The sequence below is a fragment of the Poromitra crassiceps genome (genome assembly GCF_964638095.1).
Source record: "Poromitra crassiceps genome assembly, chromosome: 13".
Taxonomy (NCBI): domain Eukaryota; kingdom Metazoa; phylum Chordata; class Actinopteri; order Beryciformes; family Melamphaidae; genus Poromitra; species Poromitra crassiceps.
In genome coordinates this window covers 48,085,295-48,097,769 of record NC_139644.1, presented here as the reverse complement: position 1 = coordinate 48,097,769, position 12,475 = coordinate 48,085,295, and the positions used below count along the sequence as shown (strand labels likewise).

Sequence of the window (12,475 nt, the reverse complement as noted above, 5' to 3'; positions counted from 1 at the left end):
CATGTAAAACAACACTAACACACACTAACATCAATAACACATTTACAGTTTGGGAGTAGGCCTATGCACTGATATAATGAACAGACTGAAAGAAAACAAAAACAGTTTCTATACCCACCCCTGTCTCCCCCAGTATTAGCTCATATCAACTGATAGATCAGCTGAGCTGACAGAGTCAACCTACCAGCCACTCTCACTACCAGCCAACTAGAATATTAGGACTCTATGATGGTAGTTGGTTAGCTGCTACAGCATGATGCTGCCATCTGGTGGTCATTTCTCATCTCAGAAACAACACAAATATTATCAGGTAAACTAAACTCTTTAGCATTATACTGAACATATTTTTCAGGATATCATCCTGAGTCTCAATAAAGATTTGATACCAGAAATCACCTGCTGCTTTATTCCGACAACACTAGACGTCTCCTGATACTGCCCCATGTGGCGCAGCACAGTGCACACAGTCTGGACTGATTGATAGTTGCTTGTTGTCATTTTCAAAGAGCATTTCTCTAGAAATGTTAAGAGGATCTGCAGGCAGGAGACATTTCTTCCTTTAAAAACTGGTTTCTGATGAGTTTTTAATGCAAGGGAGGAAATGCAATATCATTTACTTGCAGTTCTAACAGACACTAACGTAACCCAATCAAAGAAGAAGAACAAAGTGAATTCCCTTAGATTAGATTACCGTAGACATTGTAATGATACAACGCTGGTTCCTTCAAGATGGAGGAGGGGAAGTGCTGAGCGGAAGTGAAGGAGGGCTGCTTCAACGGCTTTATGAAAGTCACCGCAGAAGTGTCACTCCAAATCCACTTACACTGGCAGCTGTGGACGTGCCCTCGGGTGAGGGGGGGTTTGACAACCTATGGGGAGCCCTACTGGGGGCAACTAATTACAAAAGTAACATATTACATGTAATATATTGTTTTTAGCAGTAACTCAGTAAGATAACTTATTACCAAGAGTTCAGTAATATTATAGCACTTTGTCAAGTTAGTGTGTTATGACCGCAGCCCCTCAGACCCTGGTAATAAGGATGGTGCTATGTGTTATTCTGCACCCCTCAGACCCTGGTAATAAGTATGGTGCTATGTGTTATTCTGCACCCCTCAGACCCTGGTAATAAGTATGGTGCTATGTGTTATTCTGCACCCCCTCAGACCCTGGTAATAATATGTATGGTGCTACGTGTTATTCTGCACCCCCTCAGACCCTGGTAATATGTATGGTGCTATGTGTTAATATGCACACCCTCAGACCCTGGTAATAATATGTATGGTGCTACGTGTTATTCTGCACCCCCTCAGACCCTGGTAATAAAATGTATGGTGCTATGTGTTATTATGCACACCCTCAGACCCTGGTAATAATATGTATGGTGCTATGTGTTATTCTGCACCCCTCAGACCCTGGTAATAATATGTATGGTGCTATGTGTTATTATGCACACCCTCAGACCCTGGTAATAATATGTATGGTGCTATGTGTTATTCTGCACCCCTCAGACCCTGGTAATAAGTATGGTGCTATGTGTTATTCTGCACCCCTCAGACCCTGCTAATAATATGTATGGTGCTATGTGTTATTATGCACACCCTCAGACCCTGGTAATAATATGTATGGTGCTATGTGTTATTCTGCACCCCTCAGACCCTGGTAATAAAATACATGGTGCTACGTGTTATTCTGCACCCCTCAGACCCTGGTAATAAAATGCATGGTGCTACGTCTTACAAAGTGTTGAGAATGTAAAGGAGGGCTTGTTTATGATGGTTAACGAAACTTGTGTCAGTCAGGACCTCAAGAAGATCTCACCTTGCTCTCCTGTTTATAGTGTAACTCGGGGCCAAATAACTAGCCAAATTCAGTCACAATTTATTAAAATTAATTATGTTACCAGGTACTGAGTGGAAAGACGCTAAAATTGGGGACACATGATTTTTGATGCCCCGGCTGTCTGTCCTCCACATAGTTGCCTCCGTTTATCCCCGTCTCCATCATCTCCTAGATGATCTCCTAGATGTTCTGGTCTGCCAGCCCACGTGCCTTATCTCCTTCCTGCCCTTGGTTGCTGACAGACTGCACATGTGGGAAAGACCATTAAAGGCCTCCCCCTCCCCCAGTTGTCTCATTACATTTCTTCAAGGAGCAACTTAAACGGACACTTCTCCGAAAAATAACGCCGATTTATTTTGCACATGATCTCACACATGCAAACATTACATTTTGTTTGACAGTTATTGAGTTAAGTTGTGGACCAGTGATGTCATTCATGCACAAATGACATCATTGGTCCACAACTTAACTCAAAGCATCTCTCAATAACTGTCAAACTAAACAAATGTCTGCAAAACTGGGTAGTTTTAGGATATAATTACAAGTTACCCAACCAGTCCAAATGTTCATAGGGAACCATATATATAAGTGTTGCTTTATGCTGCGTTCTTTCCAGCATCATGGACACTATGGACGTGCTGCTCAGGCACAATGAGCACAACATGATGATCCAGTTTACAATTTATTACTGATTTACAAATAAATTACCTTTTAAAAAGAATGACTTGATTGGTGGTGCCGATTGCACTGTAGTTCTTTGTATACAAGAAAAAGCAAAAACTCAATCAATTGAAATCAGTATTTCTCTAAACAAACATAATATGCATAAAGGAAGAACAATTTAAAGTATCTATCTATATTTTTACTCAAGTAACTACCATTGCTTTTTTTTTTTGCTAATATGAATAACTGCAGGAATTGATAACCGCTGAACCAAAACAAACATTCTAACCATAGAAACTAGAAATTTGTAAAATTATAAAATTGTATACAGATAGATATATGTATGTATGTGTGTATATATATATATAGAGAGAGAGGGATAGATAGATAAGGGGGTGCCAAGAGATCCCTGCACCTAATTACATTGAAGTTACCCAACCAGTCCAAATTTTCATAGGGAAACCTATATAATGATTACTGTGTAATAGTTTCTCCCATTTAGAACACAGCAATTTGCAGTGATAAGAGGCTGAAGCAGTTCATCATAAGAGTTTTAACAGACATCCACTCTATTCCATTCTCCAAAGGCATCCACCCCCTCAATATCAAATCCTGCACATTTGTACAGCGGCTGTTGAAGTCAGCCATGACAGAAAAGGGGCCAAGTTTCTGGAATCTGCAGACATTTGTGAGAAGATTCTCACAGAAGTCTGCTGCATCCACCTGCTTGCTGGATTTGGGTGTGGGTAGGTGGCCAGAGTTTAGCATAATCAACAGGCTATCCACGCAGCCATCAAGCATGACACCTGTAGCTGAGATCCAGCCATGTTGCTATTTACGAATAGACCTGGTAGGTGTTGCCACAACCCGCCCCCCTCGGACCAGAACTTTGTCGCTTCCCTTTTCTTTTAAGATGGCAACGAAGCGCCCCTCGATGGGTCGGGGGTCGTCGTGATTAATGTACACCTTCTTGTACGTCTTGTTTTTCAGCAGGGTGGTCTTCTTTTCCATCACCGTCATCTTGTCATCCTGACAGCTGAATTTGGCGACGATGTCCGCCGGCCCGCTGAGGTGCGACGGCTTCCTCTCGGCCGTCACGCACGCCACATCGCTAATTTTCAGCCCGTTTTTAATGAGCCGGTTCACAGCGTCGGCGGTGACTTCGTTCTCTTTGTGTGGGAGATTTTGAATGACCACATTCAGAACTCTTTCGGGGTCAGAAGCTTCGTCCGCGCTTTCTAAAAGTTTCACGGCGACCGTAAGCGTCTGAAGATACTGAAGCCTACTCTCTGTGCAATTCTTCTCTTTTGTTATTTTGATCTGAAACATCAGGAACTTGGTGTAGACCTGAGTCAGGGTCTTGGGCAGGTCTACTTCTCTCTTGCTGCTGGTTTCCAGCAGTTCCTCCACAATCGTAGCGTAGATCCAGCAGAAGACTGGGATGTGGCACATGGTGTAGAGGCTTTCCGATGACTTGATGTGGGCAATGATTCTGCTGGCCTGCTTCTCGTCACTGAACTTCTTCCCGAAGTACGCCTCCTTCTGATCGTCGGTGAAGCCTCTCACCTCCGTCACCATGTCTATAAACTCTCGAGGGATCCGCCCTGCCGCTGCGGGCCGTGAGGTGAGCCAGAGGCGAGCGGAGGGAAGCAGTCTCCCGTTTATCAGGTTTGCCAGCCATATTTCTATGCTGGTTGTCTGTGTCAAATCAGAGCAGCTCTCCTTGGCCGTCAAGTCAATTTCAAGGGAGCACTCATCCCATCCATCCAAAACAAACAGAACTTTGAAATCACTTTGGTCGTAGGTCTTCCCCGGCGTCTGTAATTTTCCGAAGATCTCATTAAGAGCTTCCTCGTTGATGTCTTTGGTTTCCTTGATGCATTTGTGAATGAATTCCGCAAAGCGAAGCCTTTTTCCTTTCATTGTATTCAGCTGGCGGAAGTTGAAGGGGAACGTGAGGTGAACGTCTTGATTGGTTCTTCCCTCAGTCCAGTCAAGGATGAACTTGTTCACAAGGAACGTTTTGCCGATTCCTGCGATCCCATGGGTCAGCAGTGATCTTATGGGTCTGTATTTTCCAGAAGGCGTGAAGATGTCACAGGGTCTGATTGATTTATCTTCATCTAGCTGTCTTGGTTTCCAGATGTCGGAGGGTCTGATTGGTGGTCTTGTCTCTACCTGTCCTGGTGCCTCCGCACACTCCTCGCCCTCCTGCTGCCTGTTGACGTCTATGCCATCCCCGTTTGTGAGGTGGTTCGTGGAGACATCGCCCACGCCGGGTTTCACCTCCTCCGATTCCGCTGGTTTTGTTGACGCCATCTCCATCTCCCCGACCTCATGCTCCCCACTGATGCCCACGTCATGCCCGAGGTCATCGTCCAGAGGTTTCTTTTCCTCTGATCTCTCTGTGATGGCCGCTGGCTGTGTTGACGCCATCTCGCTCTCCGCGACATCGTCCTGTCCGTTGTTGTCCAGGTCATCCCCGTCGTCGACCTCCAGGGGCTCCATTTCAGGAGCGTACATAAATCTGTCCTGGAGGCTAGATTGGAGCATGCGCTGGAATGATGTGATGAGCTGTGGAGGTTCTGTGGCTGGCATCAACGAATCTGTGTAGAACAAATACAAAGTATTAGTCTGTGGCTCCACCAGGCAGCTCTGTAGGTAACGGCACTAAACGGAGGCTTGTGAGACAACTGGAACCCCATTTGAAGCTCAGTGCTTTTTTTTTTTTTTTTGCATGAAGAGTATCTCCTCGTTAGAAAGTATCTCCTCGTTAGAAAGTATCTCCTCGTTAGAAAGTATCTCCTCGTTAGAAAGTGCACCATAAGAAATGGACTTGATAGGGCTTCATGGGGGCGGCTGTAGCTCAGCAGGTAGAGCGGGTCGTCCACTAATCGCTTTGGATAAAAGAGGTCGGTGGTTCGATTGCCGCCTCCTCCAGTCTGCATGTCCAAGTGTCCTTGCCAAGGACTCCTTGGGCAAGACACTGAACCCCAAATTGCTCCCGCTGCCGTGGCAGCGTGGCGCCATCGGTGTGTGAATGTGTGAATTCATTGTAAAGCGCTTTGGATAAAAGCACTATATAAATGCCATTTATCATTCATGTAATCAATGAGAAGCAGACAGCAGCCTACAGACTGAACTACTAAAAGCAAAGATTCATAAATCAAGTGAAGATGTGTCACTCTGGCTCTTAAATGGTTCTGCAATATTAAAATCAATGCATTGATGTTTCAGCCCGCACGGCAGATTGTAAAAAAGAATATAATGGTTTGTGTGGCTTCATTTGTTTAGGTTGGTCACGATAATCCCGCCCCCAGCCCCTGACAGAGAGCCAAAGTGGAACGTCACTTCCTGCTTCAGTACCAGAGGTTTTCATCCGCCATTTATTTTCCCATCGACATTTCGTAAAATGCTTATAAAAAGAGTTTTACTGGTTCAAACCAAACAGTACAGATATATTTATATTATATACGTTTGAAGAACATCTTTTTTCAATGTTTTTTTACGTTTTGGTCCGAGTGAAATGTTCTATGGTCTCTCCCGATTATAGCGTTAGCTGAACGTTTGTTTTGAACCAGTAAAACTCTTTTTATAAACATTTTACGAAACGCCTATGGGGAAATAAATGGCGGATGGAAATCTCGTCCAGTGCTGAAGCAGGAAGTAGGCGGTCACTTTGCCTCTCTATAAGCGCTTCTTTCTTCTAGTCCAGCAAAGAAGTCGGGCCACTCTGGATCCAGTGTTGCCGGCCACGGGTCATAACTGTTGAAACAAAGAACTGGAGTCTCTCATTTATCAATGTGTGTGTAGACTCTACTCAAACTATGATTCACGTGTACAGTGACTGTCTACGCAATCACAATCTAGTGCCGTCTTGCACAGGTATTCCACACAAATGTAGTGATGTAAAAACAAATGAAACGCTTATAAAGTAAACAAGCCAACTTACGCAAACAATTTACGCCCATCCTGACCCATGTGTAAGCACATATTAGGAGACAGATGAAATTGGCGATGGCAGTGGTGAGCTGGTGAATGGAAGGCATGGTGCTCCTCACACATTTGATTCCACTTAATATCTGTCAGAGCTGAAATAGATTTGTGGTTACAGGATTGTGGTTGCGTAAATTTAATTTAATTAAATGATATTGTTTACATGCATATGACCATCTGTAGTGTTGCCTTGTGGTGTTTTCCTGTGAAATGTGCACCGCACACCGAAACTGCTGGAGCTCCCGCTGCAGCCAATCAGAACGGTCAAATCGCTGAACATGGACGCCGAGAAGAAACTGGCTACACCTTAGGGCTGGGCGATATAGCTAAAAAGTATATTGATATAACATATTTCATATCAGTCGATATCAATAATTATTGATAATTTTTAATTACCGGTACCCGTTTTTATTAATTAAAAAAACACGAGAAAAAAAGTTTGCATTTAACCACTTTATTTTGAACCACCTTATTTTCAAGGCAGACAGGTAATAAGGCCAACACTGTCTCACACACACGCTCTGAGTGCAAGCAGTAGTTTACTCCATTACAGATATGGTTTGTCTGTTAAATGATTGGCTGTTTGCGTGTCACTTGTAGCACGCTCCATTAACAAGGGACATGATAGGCTGTTTATGAGCCAGGGAGGAGAAGCGCTCTAGGTTTTTTTTTCTTTCATGCAGCCGTGAGTTGCTCTATCCAACTATTTTTTGATTGTATTGGTGACGTTTGTCTATCGCTAATATACAGTATATTGCTATCGTTTTATCGCCCAGCCCTGCTACACCTCCGCATGCGATCTGAACGGTCAAATCGCTGAAGATGGACGCCGAAAAGAAACTGGCTTTCCCTCCGCATGTGATCTGAACATGGCACGGTGTGGTAGCAGACAGTGGTACTTGTATGTTACACCGAGGTTGACTTGCAGTTTCTTTCTCCTGGCAGGGGTTCTCGTTGGCCACCAGGCCTGTACAATCAATTACAGGGGAAACACTGCTTTCCCATGATGCACTTTTTCCCCCACAATTTTCATTTAAAAAGATTTAGTTACAATTAGTTTAATTCACCCTCTTCACTAAACGGGCAATGACAGGGCAACAAACATAGCAGAGAGGCCAGAGAATAGCTTTACCTTCAGTCTGACTGCCGTCAGGAAGGTGAGGAAGAAGAGCAGACTGTGGTTGAATTAATGAAGCTCCTCTGTTCCCTGAAGTCTCCTCAACATCACTGACATCCACTGAGAGAGGGAGACGGAGGAGGGACAAAGAGAGAGAGATGGGGAGAGATGGGAGGGAGAGAGAGATGGGGAGGAAGGGAGAGAGAGATGGGGAGGAAGGGAGAGAGAGATGGGGAGGAAGGGAGAGAGAGATGGGGGAGAGAGAGAGACATCAAGGAACAGTTTGCCGCTTTTCAACCAGCTTTGTAACATTTGTCGGTGTAAGCCAGGGGTCTTCAAAATGGGAGGTGGGCTTCCGCAGGGGGGCTCTAAAAAGTTTCAGGGGAGGCTCAGTGAATGGAAGTGAAAAATATTACATAACGTCGCTGTAGGACCCCGAATATCAATTTTTTCAGATTTTTATTTTTTGTCATGAATCAAATGCAATTGGTCACCCTTCACGTCTGTGTGGGTTTTACCAAATCCAACCAATGGAAAAGCATTAAAACGAGTTTGTGAGTAATTCTCCTAACGACATTCGCCCTCAATCTGTCAATCAAACCTCAAAATTCCTCCCTTACCTCCGTCTGTACCCCCCCCACTACAGTAAACCCGGAAAAGACACACAGCAGACGTGCTGTGTAATTCTGATATCGTTTTGTTTAATCCTGGCTTCCTCTGAAGTGAATAGATCAATAAAATGTTTTCCAGTTATTCCTAGGCTGCAAACTTGTTTAAACATGCAAATCGGAGTGTTTTCTGATGAGAATAAAGTAACGTTAACGTTACGTTATGTCAGACTGTTCTCATCCCCATGGCAAAGCCTTCCCTCGGCCATGAGAGGCGAGGAGCACTGCTGCGCGCGCCCCCGCGGCCCGGAGCTTGCTGCTCGTGCATGAGCAGACCAGAGGGGAGGCGGCCATCAGCGCCTGACTGGCCGGGAGAGAGTGCTTCCAAGTCGGACTGATAATATGAACAACATCATTTGAGCTTATCCAGGCAAGACATTAATAAAGTAATGACACATTCAGCGGGAAACTAACTATAATTAAAACATGTGCCAACTTTGGCGACGTTTGGCTCAGTATTTTAAGAGCAAACAGGTTTTTTTAACTTCCTGAAAAGCTAACGTAGCTAGCTAATGCTAGTGTCCTCTAGAGAGAGTGGCGTCAGTGGAGGACCAAAATGCGAGACTCATTAGCCAATGAACAGCCAGGAATGGGTCTCGCGCTACTTTTGCATGCTAAAATAAAGCTGATAATGTACAATTTGATTCAAGGGGAGAAAAACCCTTTCAGAGTACAACACAAACTGTCTATTTTGCTGCAACTCGACAGTGCTGCTTAATCCAGGACCTTACTTCCTGGAACTCTTGAGTAAAAAAGTGGTCCATTTGGAGTGAATGGAGATGTCGGGACTCTTCTATCTAAATGGCTCTGGCTAATGCTAGCCAGCTTCTCCACGTTAAGCAGCTAAAGTCGGCCCACTTTGTACATGTCGTTTAAATGCAAGTCTTATCGTACACAGTAACTAATTAACAAAGTTGGCTGCTTAACATGGAGAAGCTGGCTAGCATTAGCTAGCTACGTTATGTTGAGTAATCTCTATGCCTCTAAGATCACATAATGACGCGACGGAGAGCAGAATATCAGTAACGTGCTTTACTCTTTACTTTACGTCTGACCAGGAAGTTACATGTCCGTCACATAAACCGGTCCGTGCGGCAACATCAACCCTATGACTAGAATCCACATTATAGGACACGTTAGCTTTGGCCACCGCTGTTTCTGTTGTGCATGATGACTGACAACAGCGTTAGCCAATCAGCAACCATCAATGGATTTTCAACCGGAGAAACTGGCGCTTGCACGTGGCGATTCCAGACCAAGAGGAGCCAAATTCACAACTGTGGAGTGGCTGGAGTGGCTTTGAAGGTCTGGAGCCAAGCAGGCTATCTGTGCTTAATTGTTGAGTGTCTCTGGGGAATCGGACGCATCCACGAGTTGAGCGAAACTAAGCAAATAAACTAATGGAGCTTTGTCTGAGGGGAAGCCCACAGTCTCAGACTTTGAAAAGCCCTGATGTAGGCTGTATGCAGATGGACAATGTTTACCTTCCCTCCATGCTAACAGCTCCGCGTTCATCTGCCAGAAGAAACTCCACCCCCGCCTGCTGGTATGGCTCGTTAAGGCTCGTTAAGGCCGTCTATCCAACTGTCCGAGTGTCCGTGGATGCTGGCATACAAAAAGGAGCAAATCCAATCTGTAGTTTGAATAACAGCCATGCGAGCCGACGCAGTTTCAACATCTGCTGCTCTTCCGTGAACCAATGACATGACTGGATCGAGGAAGAGCAGCAGATCATGAAGCCACGCCGCAGAGACAGAGAGAACAGAGAGAGAGAACAGAGACAGAGAGAACAGAGACAGAGAACAGAGACAGAGAGAACAGAGACAGAGAGAACAGAGACAGAGAACAGAGACAGAGAGAACAGAGACAGAGAGAACAGAGACAGAGAACAGAGACAGAGAGAACAGAGACAGAGAGAACAGAGACAGAGAGAACAGACAGAGAGAACAGAGACAGAGAGAACAGAGACAGAGAGAGAGAGAGAGAACAGACAGAGAGAACAGACAGAGAGAACAGACAGAGAGAACAGAGACAGAGAACAGAGACAGAGAGAACAGAGACAGAGAACAGAGAGAGAGCACAGAGAGAGAGAACAGAGAGAGAGAACAGAGAGAGAGAACAGAGAGAGAGAACAGAGACAAAGAGAACAGAGAGAGAGAACAGACAGAGAGAACAGAGAGAGAGAACAGAGAGAGAGAACAGAGACAGAGAGAACAGAGAGAACAGAGACAGAGAGAACAGAGAGAGAGAACAGACAGAGAGAACAGAGACAGAGAACAGAGAGAGAGAACAGAGAGAGAGAACAGACAGAGAGAACAGAGACAGAGAACAGAGAGAGAGAACAGAGACAGAGAGAACAGAGAGAACAGAGACAGAGAGAACAGACAGAGAGAACAGAGAGAGAGAACAGAGACAGAGAGAACAGAGAGAGAGAACAGAGACAGAGAACAGACAGAGAGAACAGAGACAGAGAGAACAGAGAGAACAGAGAGAACAGAGAGAGAGAACAGACAGAGAGAACAGAGACAGAGAACAGGGGAAAAAACTGCTATTGTTTTTCACACTATATCCCCATTTCTGATAGGCTGGTAAAAACCATCCTGATCATGTGACCTCACATTCTGTTTCACTCTATGTATCAGCCTTCCACAGTCATTTCAGTGGGTGGGAATACTTGCCTTAAGAAACAACTTCTTCAGCCAATCAGCATTTGATCCAGTCAAATCCAAATCCACTCCGTCTCTTGTTCTTGCTTAATTGTTGCTATGAGTCAATTTCTGCAATAACTGCACTTATGGCTGTTTACTCTACTAACATAAACGTTAGCGTTACGGCTTGTTGCTTCGGGAGCCGCCGTTACAGTTTTGACAGCGGCGTCCGCGATTGGCTGGTTACGTTGTCAACTACGAGGCAGGTCCCTGATTGACCCGTGGGCTTTGTGAATTCTGAAAAGTGCTGGAGGCCAGACTGACCCACAGATCCAAGCAGAATGTCAGGTCACATGATCAGGATGCTTTACCAGGCTAGATTTAAGACAGATTATTAGTCATTAGGGGTGTCACGATATTTCGTCGCACGATATATCGCGATATCGAAACGTCACGATATGCGTATCGTCAGAAAAAAATGATATCGTAAAAATATGCTCCTGAATAATAATAGAACAAGTTTAGCAGAATCAACACGCATGAGTGAGGGGGTAGACTACTACTGGCATGGCAAAACAGCTCAAGGGGTACATAAGATTACATAAGTTGAGGGACCATTGAGCATGAGTTATTTAAGAAATAGATTGTATACTTTATTTTTCTTTCACCATGCAACAAACATTTAGTTTGTGACAGTGTGACACATTCTATTGCAAGAGAAGCATTATCTTCCATGTTGTTTTCTAGTTATTATAATAACAATTTCCAAAAACAGCATTTGTTTTGTATTTTGTGTATTTCAAATGAAAGACTATTTTTCCAGTATTTTCCCAGGGCTCCCTTGAAAAGAGGTTTCGATTTCAACGGGACTCACATGGTTAAATAAATGATAAATAAATACATAAAAATTATTTACTTTTGTTAAAAAATATATTGTTAAAATATCGTATCGTATCGTTATCGTGAACCCAATATCGTGTATCGTATCGTGAAATTAGTGTATCGTGACACCCCTATTAGTCATATGGGTATATATATATATATATATATATATATATATACACGGTATATCTCTATCTGAGATAGAGATATGGGTATATATATAATATATCTCTATCTGAGATAGAGATATGGGTAAAAACAGTAAGGTTTTCCTTTAACTAAATCCTTTGTTATTTAAACAAACACACTAAATTGGCAGTGACAAGGCAACCAGCATGGCAGAGAACAGCTTTACCTTCAGTCTGACTGATGTCTGTGAGAGAGACTGGCCCCGTCAGCTGCCAAGTTCTCCAAGTTGTGTCCCGGCGTGGTCGTCGGAGGCGGTACTGTGTCTCTGGATTTTTGTGTGAAGATCTGTGTTGATAAAAATGCAGAAAAGCATCAGAACTAGCTGACTTCAAATGAGAGTAAAATGCTAACACTGTCCAGCCCTGACTGGGACACTGGGTAACATCACTATAGATGGGTCACTGCATTCTGCAGGCTCCCACCAAGTCTAACAAATGGTAGCAGCAAGTCTCCTAAATTGTCACATGACA

The 12,475-nt window shown here is 44.1% G+C and overlaps 1 protein-coding gene across 2 annotated transcripts in view; it reads right to left on the bottom strand.

Moving 5' to 3' along the window:
- Nucleotides 1-2,511: 2,511 nt before the first annotated feature.
- Nucleotides 2,512-12,475, bottom strand: part of LOC310788723 (uncharacterized protein) — an 11,740-nt gene continuing 1,776 nt past the window's right edge. For both annotated transcript variants that reach the window (XM_083650273.1, XM_083650274.1), the window contains exons 2-5: nt 12,172-12,290; nt 9,771-9,891; nt 7,634-7,738; nt 2,512-5,111 (exon numbers count right to left, since the gene is read on the bottom strand). In XM_083650273.1, coding sequence (XP_083506399.1) covers nt 3,337-5,111; nt 7,634-7,738; nt 9,771-9,801 — 1,911 coding nt within the window. In that variant the 5' untranslated portion in view covers nt 9,802-9,891; nt 12,172-12,290 and the 3' untranslated portion in view covers nt 2,512-3,336. The remainder of the gene's footprint in view (nt 5,112-7,633; nt 7,739-9,770; nt 9,892-12,171; nt 12,291-12,475) is intronic.